General features: G+C 48.6%; 2 protein-coding genes across 6 annotated transcripts in view; one reads left to right on the forward strand and one right to left on the reverse strand.

Moving 5' to 3' along the window:
• The window catches only part of TMIE (transmembrane inner ear), a 29050-nt gene extending 19725 nt beyond the window's left edge, over positions 1-9325 (reverse strand). For both annotated transcript variants that reach the window (XM_020804951.3, XM_020804952.3), the window contains exon 1: positions 8076-9325. In XM_020804951.3, coding sequence (XP_020660610.3) covers positions 8076-8384 — 309 coding nt within the window. In that variant the 5' untranslated portion in view covers positions 8385-9325. The remainder of the gene's footprint in view (positions 1-8075) is intronic.
• The window catches only part of ALS2CL (ALS2 C-terminal like), a 49898-nt gene continuing 38114 nt past the window's right edge, over positions 5725-17508 (forward strand). The window contains exons 1-2 of one of the 4 annotated variants that reach the window (XM_078378404.1): positions 9487-9809; positions 10335-13634. The gene's annotated coding sequence lies outside the window, so the exon portion shown is untranslated. Of the gene's footprint in view, positions 5809-9486; positions 9810-10334; positions 13635-15907; positions 16033-17508 lie in introns of those variants that run through there. The other 3 variants (XM_073002778.2, XM_073002777.2, XM_073002779.2) reach the window with 3 other exon arrangements.

Genomic DNA, 17508 nt, shown 5'->3' on the forward strand with positions numbered 1-17508 from the left:
TGTCCTGGATCTGTTGTCCCTCTCTCTCTCTCTGCCTCTGGGTGGTCCTGAGTTCGAGCAAAAGGGGGTCCATATATAGCTTGCATGATTAAATTGTAAACCACCCAGTGAGTGTTTCAAAAGCTATGGAGAACTATAGAAACAGCATGCATTTGGCTTTCCGTGGAGACAGGTGTGAGGTTGCTTTGTACTCTTAAGTCGACGGTTCCCAGATGTTCTTGGACTACAACTCCCAGAAGCCTTCGCCCCTAGCTGTGCTGGCCAGGATTTCTGGGAGTTGTAGCGTGAGAACATCTGGAGCCGCAAGGTTGGGAATTCTACCATTCTCAGCTAAAAAGCTATTCCTTATTCCAGAGCTTGGGGGAAAAATATCCTTTTTGAAGATATTACACTCAGTTACAGCTGGACATCCTGGATGAAACTTACTTTGGGGGAGTATTTGTGCCAGAACCCCCCTTCCCTCCTCTTTCAATTAATAATTATTTTTAAAAAAATACATTTCTCACTTCCTCTGAACCAATTTCTCATAAGGATATTCAACAGCTAGATCACAATAAATTGCTATTTTTTTCTGCCCCCTTTCCATCTGGCGAGAACATTCATATTCATTTATTAAGGTGGGTGAGCCTGGAGGGGTACAGTTTCCATATTCCAAAGGTCATGTCACTGTTAAATAGGAATGTCTCGGCTTGCAAATATCAAGCGGTGATGCTTTTTTGGGTGGATTTCTGCCCAAGAAGCTGCCGTGAAAAACACAGCAAGCCTCCAGGCTGGGGGGGGGGGGGAGAAGGAAGTTGGCATTTCCAAGCAAAAGTGGAATTTGATTGTTCTGAAGATTAATTAAAAAGGGGGAGAAAAACCAGCTCTCAATACTTTGGAGGAAACTTGTCCTGCCCTTAGATCTTCTCTTCGATGCGAGTGGGGTGTGGAAAGCTAACTCAGAAAGACAGCAATACAATCACAATCATCACCACCGTCATCATCAGTGGATGCAAGATAGAAATAGCTTGCAAGAAGCAATGCCTTGGGCTCCACCTGCTGGTCAAAACAAGTATTGCAACCAGGGAAATGCCAAATACAGTAGACATCATTATTTTACCACCTAGAAGAGAAGGCAGGAAAAATATATTTCACGTTTCAATGCCATGCGGCTTTCCTCTGACAGGCAATTTGCATGATTAAGTTGTCTGAGGATGTGTCGGTTTCATCCTCTCAATTAATGTCACAGTATTGCTAAATGCCTGTCAGTCAGAATGCTTGATCTCCTCTCGCCTCCTAAATATGAAAGGAAAATACTGACAGGGAACCGTGCATTTCAAATGCTCGGGATTCTGTGAAAAGAAACCCTTGCAGAGAATGCAGCAAAACTGATTTTGCAGGCAGGGGCATGAGTGGGAGACTTTGGCTACCATTTATGGCAGCCTGCAAAAGTCTCTCTCCCGCCCCCCCGGCCCCCGTCTTGCGTGGTTTTTCAGTAACGGTTGCAAAGGAAGTTAAAAAGAAGAAATTTGGCCTTCCAGAAAGCTTCGCTTTCCCTCTGAATTGGCTTTGTTTGCCCCATTTGATGTAATGAAGTGCTAGGGAGTAGCAGGATGCTATCCTGTCAAGAACATAATTCAGAGCTGAGCAACATAGGATTCATGGATCTCATGCCACCTCCAGGGGCCAAAATCTGACCCTAGCGCTCCGAAGGGTCCCCAGCACCTTCCTCCTCTAACTTTAGTTGGAATCACTAAAGTAAATACTGATGTTTCACACACACACACACACACACACACACACACACACACACACACACACACACACACACACACACACACACACACACACACACACACACACACACACACACACACACTCCGAAATGCCTTCATTAGCTATCAGTCTCATGTAGCCCCACTGGAGTAGAAAAGAATGCAAGTGCGACCCTCATATCCATGGGGGGATCAGTTCCAAGCCCACCGCAGATGCTGAAAAACATGGATAATAGTGAACACTATTTTAATACTGAATGTCATACATAGCATGGTCTCTGTCTCCCTCTAGTGGCCAGTTCTGGGAACTTCATTATGGGAAATACTGTATATATTTGGGTTTATTTTTTCTTTTAATATTTTAAATATTTTGAGACCGTGGATAAGTGAATCAGAGGATAGTGATCTCATGGATAAGGGGGTCCTAACTGTAGAAAGATATACACCAGATGAAAGTTGTCTTTGGTTCAAAATTAGCTTCTCCAGCCTAAGGACTGAAGTTACGATCCTCCCCATGTCCATACTATCATTAGAGCGTGATGATGTTACTCTACTCAGCATGTGGTCTCTGATTGGCAAGGATCTTAGTCTCATGTCCAGATCTGGGACTGGCGATTGACAGTAAATGGAAAACTAGGCCAGTAACAGGGAAAGGCAATTTTTAAAAAAATCAAAAACACTGGTGCAATTCAGAAGGTTTGATGAAAGCATTTCAACTCTTGGTGTGACTTTGAACCCTTCCTCTTAGAAAGATTATCCCTCCAGGCACACAAATCTTTCTTTCAGTGCACCGGAAACTTTAGATATGCAGACAAAGCATTTCTCTGAGAGATAACAGAACAAAATGCAAATCGAGGCCACTTTGTGTTAGAATACCTCTCCAGGCATGTCCTCTTCACTGCGCCCTTGCTTCTTCTCTATCTGGAATCAGCATTTTATCCAGTTTCTGGTTCAACAAGCACAGGGTTTTTTTGGATCTTTCTTTGGCTGGACAGGGTAAGGATTGAACCCGGGACCTTCTGCTTGGGCGTCACGGACTCTGTCACAAACGTCTGTAGGCCTCAATCAGTTTGCGTCCATGAACCAGGATCGGTTTCTCCTTTCTTCCGGGGGGGTGGTGGTCTTATCTCGGAATTAAATCCACACGGCGCTCCCTTGTCTATTAGGAGAATAACGGTCTCAGTCCTTTTTGTCTTAAATTTCTGCTTCACGGTCCCTCGTGCTTTGTCAACCCTTTGGCAGAGGAAAAGATCCATCTTTTTTTCCCCCCTTGTAAAATCATGAGGGCAAGGAGCTTGGTGGTTCGTTCTAAAAGCTAAGCAGAAAAACAAAAATGTGCCGAGCCACCAAAACGGAGTTGGAAAACACAAATGTGTGTCAAAGTGACTTCCTTCCTTTATCGTCCTGTGCCGTCAAGTTGGAACCGACTCATAGTGACCCGAACAGGGCTTTCAAGCGAGATCTTTAAGGAGTGTTTTTATGAGTTCCACTTCTCCCAGTGAGTTTCCATGGCTGAGCTGGGATTTGAAACCAGACCTCCTGAGTCCTCGTCCGTCACTTCACCCACGATACTCCTCTGGGGATTTAATGACTTTCCAGGGAATTGTCTTGTGTACAGACCCAAAGCTGCCCATCGACTTTATACAAGCATCTCCAGGCAACAGAAGGTACGTAGTTTTGAATTTTTGGTTAAATTCCTCTAGCTGCGCAGCAGTGATGCAGGGATTTACAGAGCAGAATAGCGTCAAGTTCCCCGGAGCCGACCACCCCTTTGTCTCATTAACTGGCACTTACAGTCTCAGTCACTCACTCTGAGATGTGCGTCGGAAGAAAGAATAAAAAGTTTCATGGCTGACAGTGGAACAGGTCAAAGAAGAAACTGACAAAACGTGACCGCTTTGAGCAACAGACTTCAACATACTGACTGCTTTCAACAGAGAGGAAAATACACAGAGCAGAGAGGCGGGGCTCGCTTCGAATTCAGAGGCAGGGAAGGAACAATTGGGTAGGGCTGGATAGATTGACAGCCACCCCAGCCCACAAAGGTTCCGCCCAGCCAAACGTGCTAAAGGCAGCCTACGAGGTTGCAAAAAACTCCAATAACAGAAGCCCTATTTTGGTTCCTGCCAGTTCTCGGCTCCTAATTCATTTTGCAGACAGATGGCTTTTCCTTCTCCGGCCAGGCTCCACCAGCAATCCATTTTCAGAGGATTATATTTCTGTCTGTCTCCCTTTCGCCATTCTGAAAGGATGGCCATACAGATGCACAGCATCCATGCCTGGAAAGGCGTGCCGATTTTACTTCCCCACGGTGGGGGCTGAAATGTCCCCCCTCCCCCCAGTCCGTCTCTGAATTTGTGAAAGGATAGACCCCCTTTGCCAAGGTGGTGTAGGGCACCCAGACACGGCCAACCCCGGGACCTCTCCTTGGCAGCTATGCCAACATGATCTTTCCTACAATTAACAGCCTCTCCTGCTTTTTCCAGGTGTCCCCTCACCAGGCCCGCTGGAGACAGAAGAGCAGCTTTCCTGGTCAGTTGGCAAACCCCAAGCCTCGGTTTCTTTCCTTGCCCAACGGGTTTCCAACTCTTAGCAGTTTACGTAGAAGGGGCGGCACGAGTCAGTCTGAGCAAGCCAGCCAAATTAAAAGCAAGGGAAGAAGAAGAAGGGAAAAGAGAAAGAGGAAGACAGAGAGAGAAAGGAAGGAAGGAAGGAAAATATTGCGATCCTTTAAAGACAAAGAGATTTATTTCACTGGGAGTTGTTGCAAAACAAAATCCACCTTTTCAGAAACAAGGATTGCAGATAAATAGCTCATTAACACAGTGAACCCTTGTCACTTTGCCTGTTGTGTGTATCCTAGACATGCATGTCTAGGTGATTACAGGTGTTTGTAGTCTTTGTGGAATCTGAGTCCCAAAAGTTCAAACTGGAATAAATCCATTAGTCTTTAAAGTTCCACAGTTTTAATTGCTTTCTCTCTCTCTCTCTCTCTCTTCCTTCCTTCCTTCCTTCCAAAGTTTTGAATGATGGTGAAATTCCTCTAACTGCGCAGGGATCCGCAGAGCAAAATTCGCTTCTGGCCTTCCCAAAGCAGACCACCCCTTGTTATCTCATCAACTAGCACTTACACTCTCAGTAACAGACTCTGAGACATAAAAAGGAGAAAGAATAAAAGGTTTCTTTACTTACAGTGAACTGATCACAGCAAAGCTAACAAACCCGGCTGCTTTAAGCAACAGCCCTCAATAGACTTACTGCTCCCAACTAACTACTAACTGCCAGCAGACAACACAGAGGGAAAGAGCACAAAAGCAGAGAGGCGGGGCTCTCTTTGAAATCAGAGGCAGGGAAGGAATGTTTGGCTAGTACTGTATTGATTGACAGTCACCCCGTCTACTAGAAGGCAGCATGCAGGTTTGCAATAACTCCAGCAACAAAACTTCATTTTTACTAATAAATCTTAGAGGCTAAGCGTTATCTGCCTTTGTGGCTTTTGAACTGGGAAGCCTAGCGTCTGGAAGGAGGAAGATTTCTCTAAGGTGGTACTTCCAATGAAACTGTTTCCGGGAGGCTGTGATTCGTCCTTTCTGGCAAGGTTAAGAGCCTCTTACTTACTGGACTATAGTTTTATTCCTGATTTTATTACACTGAGTCTCTAGCCATAGGGTAGGCAGGCAGGCCAAATTCTGGGAGTTCCAGCCCCAAAACACACACCCAAGACCCCTAATTTTCACTCGCCTGAACCAGGGCTTGTCTTCCAGCTTGCTTGGCGACTTCCAGCTTATTGTTGTTAACTTAAAGAAAGGAATCGCGCGGGGGGGGGGCTCTTCCTTCCTGGGAAACCTAGGGTTTTTTGGGAGATGTAGTCTCACTACCTGTTAGGCTCTACAGGAGGCACCTCCCAGAGAACTACACCTCCCATGAAGACCTAGACCTCTCAAAAACACTGGAGGGTGGTGGTGGTGTCAATTTCCTTTTGGTACGTTAACAACAGGAGGTCCGAGACCACCAAACAGCCTGGGAAAAAGGCCCTGTTCCAGGCGAGGGAAAGGTAAGAGAGAGAGAGAGAGAACACACACGAATGTGGGTCTACGCTTCACTCCACAAAGCAATTAAAGGGCACAACCCTGCTGGCTAGTTCCTGTTCTTCCCCTGGGGTGGGTGGGGAAAAAAGGCCCTCTGCAATCCAAGGAGCCCATGTCTTTCAAACACCTAGCCCTCTAACCATTATACTTCACTGCCTCTGGGCCAACAATCTCCTTTCTTACCAAGATGCCAGTGAGCTAAACACCCTGTTTTAATTGCATCCTCAGCACCCCTTGGTGAAAACATTGCGGTTGCTGTTTTATTCCATGTTGCGCTTCTTAATAAATAGTCGGCAATACGGCGCGAGGACGGATAACATCCAGAAGCTCTCCCCAGGGATCCATCTTAGTTCCTAACGGTGCATGAAATGGGACTGCATGTTTTAATTGTGGGCAGGCTGGATCAACGTGCAATTAAAAAAAAAAAAACAGAACAGGGGTGTTTATACGAGGATCTCCCTGGACCGGTGAAAACTTAAATCTCCTGGAGGAACACAGCCCTGCGGAGACTTACTTCGGAAATAATTGGGTTGCCTACGTCTACAAGGGAGAGATGAAATCCTAGCTGGATTCAGCTGAAGGAAGGGCTCCTAGCAAAATGAAGTTTTTCTTCTTCTTTTTTTCTAGCCTGAAAAATATTCATGCAAAAACGTTTTGGCGCAGGCTGGCCCAGCTGCACCTTTCATAGCTATGTAGACATTTCCGCGGCTCGGAAATTCAGCAGCTCCACCTAGAGAAACCATCTCCGCTATGAAGCCCCGCCGGTCTTCTTTTGACGGCACACCCCCCCCCGATCATTTTGGGGTGGTCTAGGGTGACCAGACCGGGGGGGGGGGGAGAAGAGGAGAGGATTCCTGTTCCTTTCATCATGGCTTAGAAGACGATATTTCAGAGGGGAAAGACCTTGACGCTGGGAAGGCAGAAGGAGGAGAGGAAAGGCCAAACACGAGATTGACCAACTCCTTAAAGGAAACCCCAGGCTTGAGTTTGCAAGAGCTGAGTAGGGCAGCGGAGGAGAAGACTGCTCATTCACACGGCCACCCTAAGCTGCAAGTGACTCGATAACACACGATAACCACAACGCAGCTAGGAAAGATGCGTGAAACCTGTTCTCTTGTTCAACGGGGCCATGACTTTGGTGGTGAGACCCAGTGGCCTGCGAATGAGTCTTTTGGGCCACCTGGAGCCCTCTACGTGTGGTGGACTCGTGCGAAACCAGAACTCTGAAAAATCACTCTGTTTTAAGGACTCTGGTCAGCGTTTTAGTGAGACACCTAGAACTTAGCAAAGTTGCTTTTCTGGACTAAACTCGTTTCTCCCTTTTGCTTCAGTCTGCTCCTTCGCCCCCCGTCCTCCTTGGTCATAATGCGTTCTGGGTCCGATCCAGTGGAGTGCCGTGGGGTGCAAAGCCAGCCTTAAGGGGGGCAGGGGCTGCCCCCTTGCCGTGGGGTTTCTTCCTTGACATGTCGGTGTGGAAAGAAGCCCCATGGACCTCGGTGAGATTTGATCCCTGAGGACGGTTGGGTTCGAGTTTCTGCGGCGGAGGTCTGGTGGGTAAGAGTGCCGAATGCAGAAAGAAAATACGACCGCTCACCCTTTCTCGGTTTCTCCTTCTTCCAAAGAAAAATGGTAGAGGGGGGAAAAGAAGGAAAGGGGTCTCTCTCTCTTGTTTCAGGAATCTAATTCCTCTCCTCCAGCTGAGCCATCCTAGACATGTCTGAGGTGGCGTCTCTCCTTAAGACAAGAACGCCGGGGGAAAGGGAAGGAAGCAGGAAAAGAGGAAGAGCCGATGTGTGATGGTTCAGCTCGGTGAAAGAAGCCATCAATTCTAATCTCTCCAAGCAGAAGAAGGCCGTCCACAGCAGGACCTTTTCGGGAGTCTGGTTTGACTGGAATTGGGTAGGATTCCTTTAGCCCTGCAATGTTGGCCCTGCTTGCTGCTGCAATTCAGCCCTGAGAGCCGGGAACTTGAGTTTCTGGACCACAGACAGGCGTCACTCCCACCTCCAGAATCCCATGTGCAAAGAAGCAGTGCCATTCTGGCTATGGCAGTCCATCCCGTTGGCCCGCCAGGCTGATGCGAATGGCCGAAGGAGGCTGCCGGGTGGCCATGAATGTGCCACGGAGCCTATTTCACCTTGATAACCATCTCCCCCCCCCATTACAGACTCATCCTCTCCATCATCCTGTCGGTCTGCCTCTCTTTCTCTCGGTCCCCCCCTCCCTTCCCTACCTGGACCAGCTGGCTCAAAGCAGTCCTGGAGTAACACAGGAGCAAAGAAGGCGAATTCCCGAACTGGCACAGAGGATGGCGAGCGCTTTGGTCCCACGCCATCTTCCTTCTCCTCTCTCCGGCGCGTCCCTCTCTCTCTCTCTCTCTCTGCGCCAGCCGGATCCAGGGAAGGGTGCGCTGACGGATGGCCACGATGCTCTGTGCAGGCCACCCCCGCCCTGCCCACATCAGCGGGCGGATGGCCGCTCTCCTCCTCTTTAGCTTTCCGAGGGCTTCTCTCTCATTCTCCCTCTTCTGGGAGCCCTTCATTAATTCATTAGGCCGGCTTCGTTTACAGACAGCTCAGGTCTGGGGAGCAGCCGGGGACGGATGGAGAAATTGCTCCTGGGCTCTGATGAAGAGGACGTTGCTAAGAGAGGAGAGACGGCTGCTCCCCGGAGGGTGATCCTCGGAGGGCCATGAGAAGCCAAGCCAAGTTTCCTTTCTGGCAGATGGCTCATCTTTTTAGCTGGCCGGGCAACTTCCTCCTGGTGGCACGGATGGGAGAAGAGGGGCTTGCACATGAGTTGTAACCAGAGGGCTTAAACCCGGGTTTGTTAGCAGTGACGGGTCGCTTGAAACAGGGTGCCGAAGGAGAGCTTTACGGATACCCTGGAGAGATGGGAAAGACGGACAAGCGGATCCTAGATCAAATCAAGCCCAAACTCTCTCTCTCTGGAGGCAAAAAGGCTTAAAACCGAGGCTCTCCTGCTTTGGGCCCTTCCAGCTTCCCTGTAAACCTGATTCAGGCTTGGAAGAGTGGAAAGCAACAGGAAATGAGGAAGACCCAGATAGGAGATGGATGGCCTCCCTAAAGGAAGCCACAGGGTTGAGTTTGCAAGAGTTGAGCAGGGCTGCGGATGGTTGGAAATTTTGGAGGCTGCTCCTTCAAGAGGTCGCCATATGGAAATCGGAGGCAACATGATGGCGCATAAAAACAAGTGTTGTGGTCATTAAAAAACATAATAGGTGTGGGTGTAAGCCTCATTTATCCTGCCTCCACCTCTGCAATGCCATTTTCCTCCCTCCATGTGTCTCCATGTGGACTGCAAGCCGTTTGGGGCAGGGTCCCGCTTCTCCTCTTCCGGAGCGCGGGGTGCATGTCGGTTAGGTCCGGTAGTCCTGCTTCCTAGTTTCATCGAGGGTTGTCATCTTGATGAATTAGCCTGACTTTAAAAAATAAAATAAAAAATATCCCTTCATTGCAACGCCTGAAGGGCACATGTGGCCGGCAGCCAAATGGCTGGCTGGCTTGGCCGCCGTCCAGGCCGTTTCCATGCGCACCGTGCAGGAATGAGGCCGCGGCGCATCACGGGAGGCTGAGAGGGATGTGCCTCTGTTTCTCCCACAGCTTGCGCCCGGCCAGGTCTTCAAAACCAAGAACAGCCAAAGGGCGGGTTGGACCGAAAGGGTTTCCGTCAACAACTTTTGAGCCTGGAAACATGGGAGGGGAGGGAAGCGTGTGAGCTGGGCAGAACAGTGCGCAGGAGGGTTGCGCACGGAGGAGCATGAGAGCAAACACCGGGGCTGGTCCTGTTTTACAGCAGAAAGCAGCGCCGGGCTTCTTTCTGAGTTGCTTTGTTGGTGGTGGTTCTCAGAAAAAATGGGAAACCTTCTGGGGGAAGGTTAAGTGGCGACTGATTGATTCATTTGCTTTACAAATGTTCAAGCCATCGTTGTCGTCTGTGTGAGTGGGTAAGTGGTGGATGTTGCTTTCCGAAAATTTAATATTAGCTGGGGTTTTTTTTAATCCCATTCCCCTCGACTTCAGGGACCCAGATTGGCATCTCCCACAAACCAGAGCTCAGGGAAGCCCCCTTTTTTGTACTACAATGCCCAGAATCCTCCAAAGTGTGTGTGTGGGGGATCCTGGGAGTTGTAGTACAAGAAATGGCTTTTCTGGAAAGAAAATTGTGCAAGCAGAGTGGTCTGATACAATGGCTGTAGTATTATTTTGTGGGTGGATGAGTTTCCTCTGCCTTTAAAAAAACTCCTCTTGTTTTACTTTTGTCAAAACTTGCTAGCTTAGATCTATACGCATGGGTCTGGCATGAGTCTGGAGAGGAAGAAGGGACTAAGAGGTGATAGGATAGTTGTTGTCAAATATTTAATGGGCTGTAAGGTGAAAGAGGGAAAAAACTCCCCCCCCTGTGCCCCCCAGAGAATAGGAATTGTCTTTTTGCATTCTTTCTTAATAATATCTCTGGTTTCAATCCACAGTTCTTCTGGTTCATGGACAATTGAGTCTAGTCATGCCAGTCTATTCCTTCTGTGGACTTTAAATGCATCAGGAATGGTGTTTGACGTGCATTTTGGCCCTGCGATTCTTTTAGTCTTCTTTTTCAGCTTTACTCCAATGTTGGATTATTAACCGTTCACAAAGGAAGCCCCAGGTTTGCGTTTACGAGAGCTGGGCAGGGCTGTTGACAACAGTGCATTTTGGAGAACAGTGCTGCACCGTGGGGTGGCCATACATCGGAGCCGACTTGACAGCACATAACAGGCACAATTTGGCCTAAACATTTGGGAGAGTTTCTTGATCAGAAGAGCTGTTTGACCATGGAACAGACTGCCTCGGAGGAGGGCGGACTCTCCTTCCTTGGAGATGGGATCACTAATACCTTCAGGATGATGGGGTTGTGGGTTTTCTGCTTCAGCTGGGGGAGGGTTCATGCGGCTGATGACCCTCGGGTTCACTTCTGGCGCCACCGTTCTATGACTCCCAGTCTGCTTCTTCTTCCGTTGAACAGACCAGGAGGGTTACTTGAGATAAATGAGCTACATTTAATTCCCAAGGTCATTCTCTCAAATTACATAGCTTTTCTTGTTCAATGACCCCTGCAATTGTTTCTTCAGCGGTTTTGTGGCCACGCACCGTTGCTTCTGCAAGGCCAGGAGGAAGTCCATGGACAGCCCGTGTAGCTGATCAGGCAAAATCCAAAACAAAACAAAACAAGACAAGACAAAAAGATGTGGCCCCTCCAAGACTATTATATTTTAATGCGCCCTTTTGTGGATCACGCCTGCTTCTTCGGATATAGGGCATAAAAGGAAATGCAGAATGAAATGCCGAATTCACAAGTAAAACATGGAAAGCCTTCATGGGCTTTAAGAGTCTTGGGGATGTAGTTAGGTTCCATTGTAAACATTCCTGCAGGAGACAGAAAACAGATAACCAGGGAAGAGCCAAAAAAAGAAAGAAAAGAAAGAAAAGAAAAAAGAAAGAAAAAAAAGAGGAGATGGGGTGAGTTGGGTTGATGGAGGCTGAAAGGAATAAAGATATCTGTTAAAAATCAAGGTAAGGGGGAGAAAGAGACAAAAAAAGTAAAAGAAGATAGAAGGGGACCCACGTGCGCCCTTATAGGGAATATTGGCAGTTTTTACCTTTGAGTCTTGTGATGAGAGATGGGTCTGGTAGTGGTGGAGAAAATAGCAGTAGAGAACAGCATAAGTATTATATTTGGTAAAGACTTAAGAAGCCTATAGGGATGTGGTGGCACTGCGGGTTAAGCCACAGAAGCCTCTGGGCTGCAAGGTCAGAAGACCAGCCGTCGCAAGATCGAATCCACGTGACGGAGGGAGCCCCCGTCGCTTGTCCCAGCTCCTGACAACCTAGCAGTTCAAAAGCACGTAAATCTGAGTCGATAAATAGGGACCACCTTGGTGGGAAGGTAACGGCGTTCCGTGTCTAGTCGCGCTGGCCACATGACCACAGAAACTGTCTTCAGACAAGCGCTGGCTCTGCGGCTTGGAAACAAGGATGAGCACCGCGCCCTAGAGTCGGACACAACTGGATAAATTGTCAAGGGGAACCTTTACCTTTAAGAAGCCTGTTCAGGGAAGACGGGCGAAAGGGTGTGTCAGACAAGCCAGAGAGTCTCATGAAGGTCCCATTTGGGTCCGTCTGGGCCACCATGATGTTAAAGCAGGAGACCGGTGTGAAGAAGGCTTCCGCACCCACCCGTCTTGCTGGGTGACTGTAAACCTAAGAGGCCGTGGGGTGTTGGTCTGGTGTAAGCCCTTACTCGTCCCATTCCTGGGAGGACAGAGAATTGCACAATTCACCTCTTTACTCTCCCAGAAGTCAACGTATCCTGTGGTGCTTGAAAATAGTAACAAATTTTCATGCACAGATTTGCGCACCAAACACTAGGCTTGAATGCAAATAATGCAGGCTGTGCAATGGGTCGTGTGTTGCCTTAGATGGGCTTCTCAGAAGTAGAATCACGGCGTGGGCGTATCTTCTTAAACTTCCTGGCTGTTGTTTAATGCTTGCTCTCAGTGTGTGTTCAAGGCACTAGTTTTGCACAGCGAATTTGTGCAAATTTGGAGAGACTTGGATGAGAAAAAGCATTGTGCTCCTCTTGTGCTCATGCTGGGGAGGGGGGGAAGGGGTGGATATTGCAGGACTTGATTGTTCCTTATTAAAGTGTCCGTTAGAGTCGAGACAGCTTGAATCAGTGGGAAGAAAGAATTTGCCTAATAATCTGTTGGAATTGTATTTGCAACAGTTCGTGCTGCCTGTCGTTTGTGTGGCTGGGAGGGGTTGTCTATCCAGCATTAACCAATAGTTCCTTCTAGCCCTTGAATTCAAAGAGAGCCCCATCTCTTTGCTAAGTGCTTTTTCCTTCTCTTTCCTGGGTTGGCGGCTGTCGTTTGTTTGCTGTTGATCTGTTCGATTGGTTGCCAAATATGTGTGCAGTAAAGAAAGCAGTGTGCGGAAGTCTTAAATGCAAGCAACTGCAAGTAATGTTTTACTTATTCTTTCTCTTACAAATGTCTCAGAGTGAGTTACTGAGATTTTTGTGCTAGTTAACGACGAAGGGGTGGACTCTAGGGAACTTAAAACTATTCTCCTCTGTGGATCTCTGTACTGCAATGAGCTTTTTCTCCCCCTCACTGAAGCTTCCACAATTTGTGCAAAGTACCTCCGCACACAACTCAATTCTTCTCCATTGGTGAAGGGAGAAAGCACAGAAGGACTGGCCAGATGATGGGGAAACATACAAAGAACTCATCCGGTGCTTCTGATTCTTGAAAAGCCCCTTCAAGAAAGCAGCAGCGATTGCAGTTTTCTGCAAAAGGCAAGCCTTCCAAAAATGTGTGTAAACTGCACATTTTAAACAATTTGATGCCATTTGCTGGGGAAAAAAATTCTGGCAGATGCAAGAATTTTTACTCATACCAGGAGGCGGGGGGGAAAATCACTCGAAGACAAAGGGAAAAATGTTTGCCATTTCTTGCTCTAGTGCCCGGGAATAAAACAAGTGAGAGATTTATATTGTGACTCCCTCCAACCCCCCCCCCCCCAATCTTGCTCCTACATTCCTTCATCTCTAGCCGGTCAGTTCTGTACAAGAACTCTTTGTCCCCGGTCACTGGTGCGAGACAGCCAAGCTTAAAGCGGGCCGGAGGGCCACCGCTCTGGAAAGGGCTTTTTGTTCTGTCTCCCTCCGTGTCCTTCTCAACGGCAGGCCGTGGGATGTTCTGGTCGGACAGCATTCCTAGCAGAGATAACGGGTAAGCCCAAGGGCCGTGAGGGCTGAGAGACGGGTTGACGTCCTTTGGCCGATGATAGCAGGATATGGCCGGCACTCCCCACACAGGGCAGCCTTTTGGTCAAAAGGAGACTGGCGTCACGGGTGGCCTGAAAGAGAAAAGAGCATGGGGAAGGCATGCCTTTCCTGGGGAGGACACCCTGCTATGGTTTTCATGGGCCTTGAAGACAGCCAGGTTCTGGATTCGAATCCCGAGCATTTCCCAGGAAAAGGCACTCCGGTTGCAACCAGGAAAGTGCCGAGGGTTTTTAGTTGTGTGCAGGGTGTGTGTGTGTGTGTGTGTGTGTGTGTGTGTGTGTGTGTGTGTGTGTGTGTGTGTGTGTGTGTGTGTGTGTGTGTGTGTGTGTGTGTGTGTGTGCGCAGACTGGGGCAGGGCTGGACTGAATGACCTCAGGGTTCATTTCAGCGCTCCTGGGAGGGGGACTTGAGTGGATTTGAACTCATGCCTTGGTATCAAAGACTCGAATGTGGGACTCCAAAGACTTGCCAACATCCCTGCAGCGCTCCCGTACTGAGTTGTTGCGATTTTATGTCTGGTGCTGCCTGAAGAGGCTGCTGTCAAGGGAAGAACAGAGCTGTTGAGCTAACGGGGTAGAGGCAGCGGCTGTCGGAAGGTGGATGCTCTGTGGATGGATTCATCAAAAGCTGCTCAGAGGTTAGAAAAGTTACTTCTGTGGACTACAGATCCCAGAATCCTTTAGTCAGCATGGCTGCTGGCCAACCTGGCTCCTACAGTTCCTAGAACCTGTTGGGAGTCTTTTACAGCCTTGCGTGCTGCCCTTGGTTTCAAGTGAATGGGAGGGGTCTTAATATGTCAATCCATCCAACACTAACCAATCGTGCCATTTCACCTCTGCATTCAAGAGGAGACCCGCCTCTCTGCCGAGGGTCTCCTTTTTCTCCCTCTTTGGTCTGTTGGGACTCAATCCATGTTTGTCATTTGCTTTGCGGTTTTGATCTGTTTATAAGCATAAGCAATTTTTTTTAAAAAAAATCTTTCTCCTACAAATGTCTCAGAGTGAATTAATGAGACCTTAAGTGCCAGTTGATGATCAAGGGGTGGACTTTGGGGATCTTGAAGCTATTCTCTTCCGAGAGTCTTTGCCTTTCTACTGTATAGCATAAGGAGTTTTAACCAGAAATTCAAAACTCTCCAACAGGATCCCCCCCTTTTCCCAACTAGCTGGCCTGGCTAGTTGGTGGAATTTACGACATGCAATCTTCAAAAGTAATTTTTCCATATATTTTGAAAGCCAGAGATCAAGCCCTCAGTGCTTCCCCTACTTTTCTCAGCCCAAAGAACAAGAATATTTTTTTTTTCAGTGAGCACCTAGCACATTTTTGTTGGCTTTTGGTTAAAAATCCAGGTCACCAGATGCAACAGAATCTTATTTTAACTCAGCCACTTTAGGTGTGGTTTAATGGAGGGGGTTAACTACAGACAAAATAAATGCACTAATCATTTATTTGTATGGATAGCTTAGTGGTTAACGCCTCTAAAGTCAGAGGTTAGGAGTTCGATTCCCCGGGGGGGCCTCCTTAAGAGGAGCTGGGCTCCCCTTCCGGCTTTATAGTTTGACGGTTATTATTATTATTATCTGTTAGTGATGCAAATATCTCGGCAGAGTTTAACTAATCAATGTGGTGATTAAAACCACACATCATGGGTGGCTCTTGATAAGAGCAAGGGGAGATTCTCCCCATTTCCCACCCCCAGCTGCCTTTTCTGTCCACGATGAGCCGTCTTGCGACATAAACCACTATCTCGAATCCCATCCCCCAGGGGACAACGTGGAACTTCTCGATCCGCTGTCCTTCAGGGGCTGGGCGCCAGAGCCTCCCCTTCCTGCTCCTTGGTTTCGAAAGGAACTTCTCAGTTGCGGTTCGCTGGCACTTGGAGACTGTCCTCTGTCTTGGACTCCGGTTCCCAGCATCCCCTCGCCCAGCTGGCTGGGATTTGCTTGGAAGGCGGCCAGAGAATGTTGCTGAGCTCAGCTGCTGAGGCAGCTGTTTTGAAACAGCTGGACAGGCCCCTGAAAGAGTTTGGACGGCGTTTTCCCAGGGTTTCTGGTGCTGCGGACCCTTTTCCGAGAACATCTAGATGTGGCAGGTGACGCTGCGCGCAGGAAGGTTACTTAACAGCAACCCCTGATCTCATCCTATGTGTGTGTGTTTGTGTGCATGTGCAATGTATATGTGTCATCCAGGAAACAGGTCTGAATCTGTGCACTGTACAAGGAAGGGAACTTCAGCTGTGGGAGGGAACCAGGGAGTGGCCTCGGCAGCCCTTTGGAACAGCTGCCAGAACAGCTCTGAACCTCTGGCGGGGATAACACAAGCGATGCCCCTTTGGCCATCAGGTAAGGCTTCCCCATCCGCTTTTCACTTCCAGCCAGGAAGCATTTGACCTCCGATGTGCTTCTCGGCCCTTCCCTCGAGGGCGAGACCGGCCGGGTACCGCTGACGTCGGTTTTTCTACTCCCTTGAAGGCTTACCCAGATTCCGGCCAAGGTTTGGCCGGGCTGCGTCTTGTAGGAACAGGGCGCTGGAGCATGTACAGAGTGGTTTTGCAGCTGGGCCGTGGGCGTGCTGTAGAAAGCAGGGGCCTCCTTGGAAGGAGGCAGGAAGCTGTCAGCCTTATTTCCTGGGTCCCTCTCTTTTCTGTTTCAGATAGGTCTCGTGTAAAGTCAAACTTTTGGTCTTAGACAGACTCAAGAGCTGTAAGGGCTGGGTAGCCGAAATAAGGAATCGCTGGATTGGATCTGTTGTGTGTCGCTGATGACGGGGAAATTCAGATTTCATTTGAGATCTTGCACACCTACACAGGCTGGTGCTGCAAGCTCAAATGAACGTCTGTGCCTTACGCATGAGTAGATGCCTATAGGACTGTATTGTTCCAGAGGGGCTGGGGTGATACAGTTCTGGGAAAAGGGGTATTATTTTAGCTGCCTAAGAGACCCAGCGCCTCTGGATTTTGTCTTATCCTTTCTATGGTAATCCATGCTCGTGGCGGTCGCTACATCTTTTGGCAGTGAGTTCCACAAGTGCTACATTCTATGAGGAGGTAGAGTCATCAGCTTGTGGTGCCAGGAGGGACCCCTTTGGGTCTGATCCCCATGAAAAAGCGGGAATTTCTCAGCTGAAAACAGCCTGAACAAGCTCGGTTTAAAGCCCGACCACAAACCTTCCAGGCAGCTGGAGAGGAAAAGTCGGTCTCCCAGCAGGGTGAGAGAACTGGGCTCACTCTCGGCGTGCGTCAGATTCCAAGCGAGTTAGTCACAGGTAAAGGAGGGGCAGGTGGGAGGAGGATGCTGGAAAGCTCAGGTAGAGCGTGCATAACTCACTAGCGGAAGGATCAGTTCCAGCCAGCCAGTCCCTTTGTGAAAATCTGAAGTGCTGGTGAGGACTAGACAGCTTTGGGACTGATCTCAGCCCCCCCCCCCAAGAGATACCTTCCTTCTGTCCTACCACTTCTTTTGCCATCCTTGGTGGGCTAAGAATAGAGGCTCGTCTTGTTGGCTGTTTGAAGGCTGTGGAACTCCCTGCCACAGGAACCGTGGCTGACACCTTCCCCCCTGTCCTTCTGCTGGCAGGCAAAGGCATTCTTATTTAGACAGACCGTTGGCTATTGGCTGACAGATGGAGAAGCACCTTTTAAGGGTGAGCGTTGTATATCTCTCTTTTTCTTGTTGAACTTTTGGCTTTCTAACTATCTTAAGTCGGTGCACGTCTTAGACTCATAAAATAATGAAGTCGGAAGGGGCCTCTAAGGCCGTTGAATCCAACCTCCTGCTCAAAGTAGGAATCCAAATCAAAGCAGATCTGATGGAGGGATG

Source organism: Pogona vitticeps, chromosome 6, assembly GCF_051106095.1.
Source record: "Pogona vitticeps strain Pit_001003342236 chromosome 6, PviZW2.1, whole genome shotgun sequence".
Lineage (NCBI taxonomy): Eukaryota > Metazoa > Chordata > Lepidosauria > Squamata > Agamidae > Pogona > Pogona vitticeps.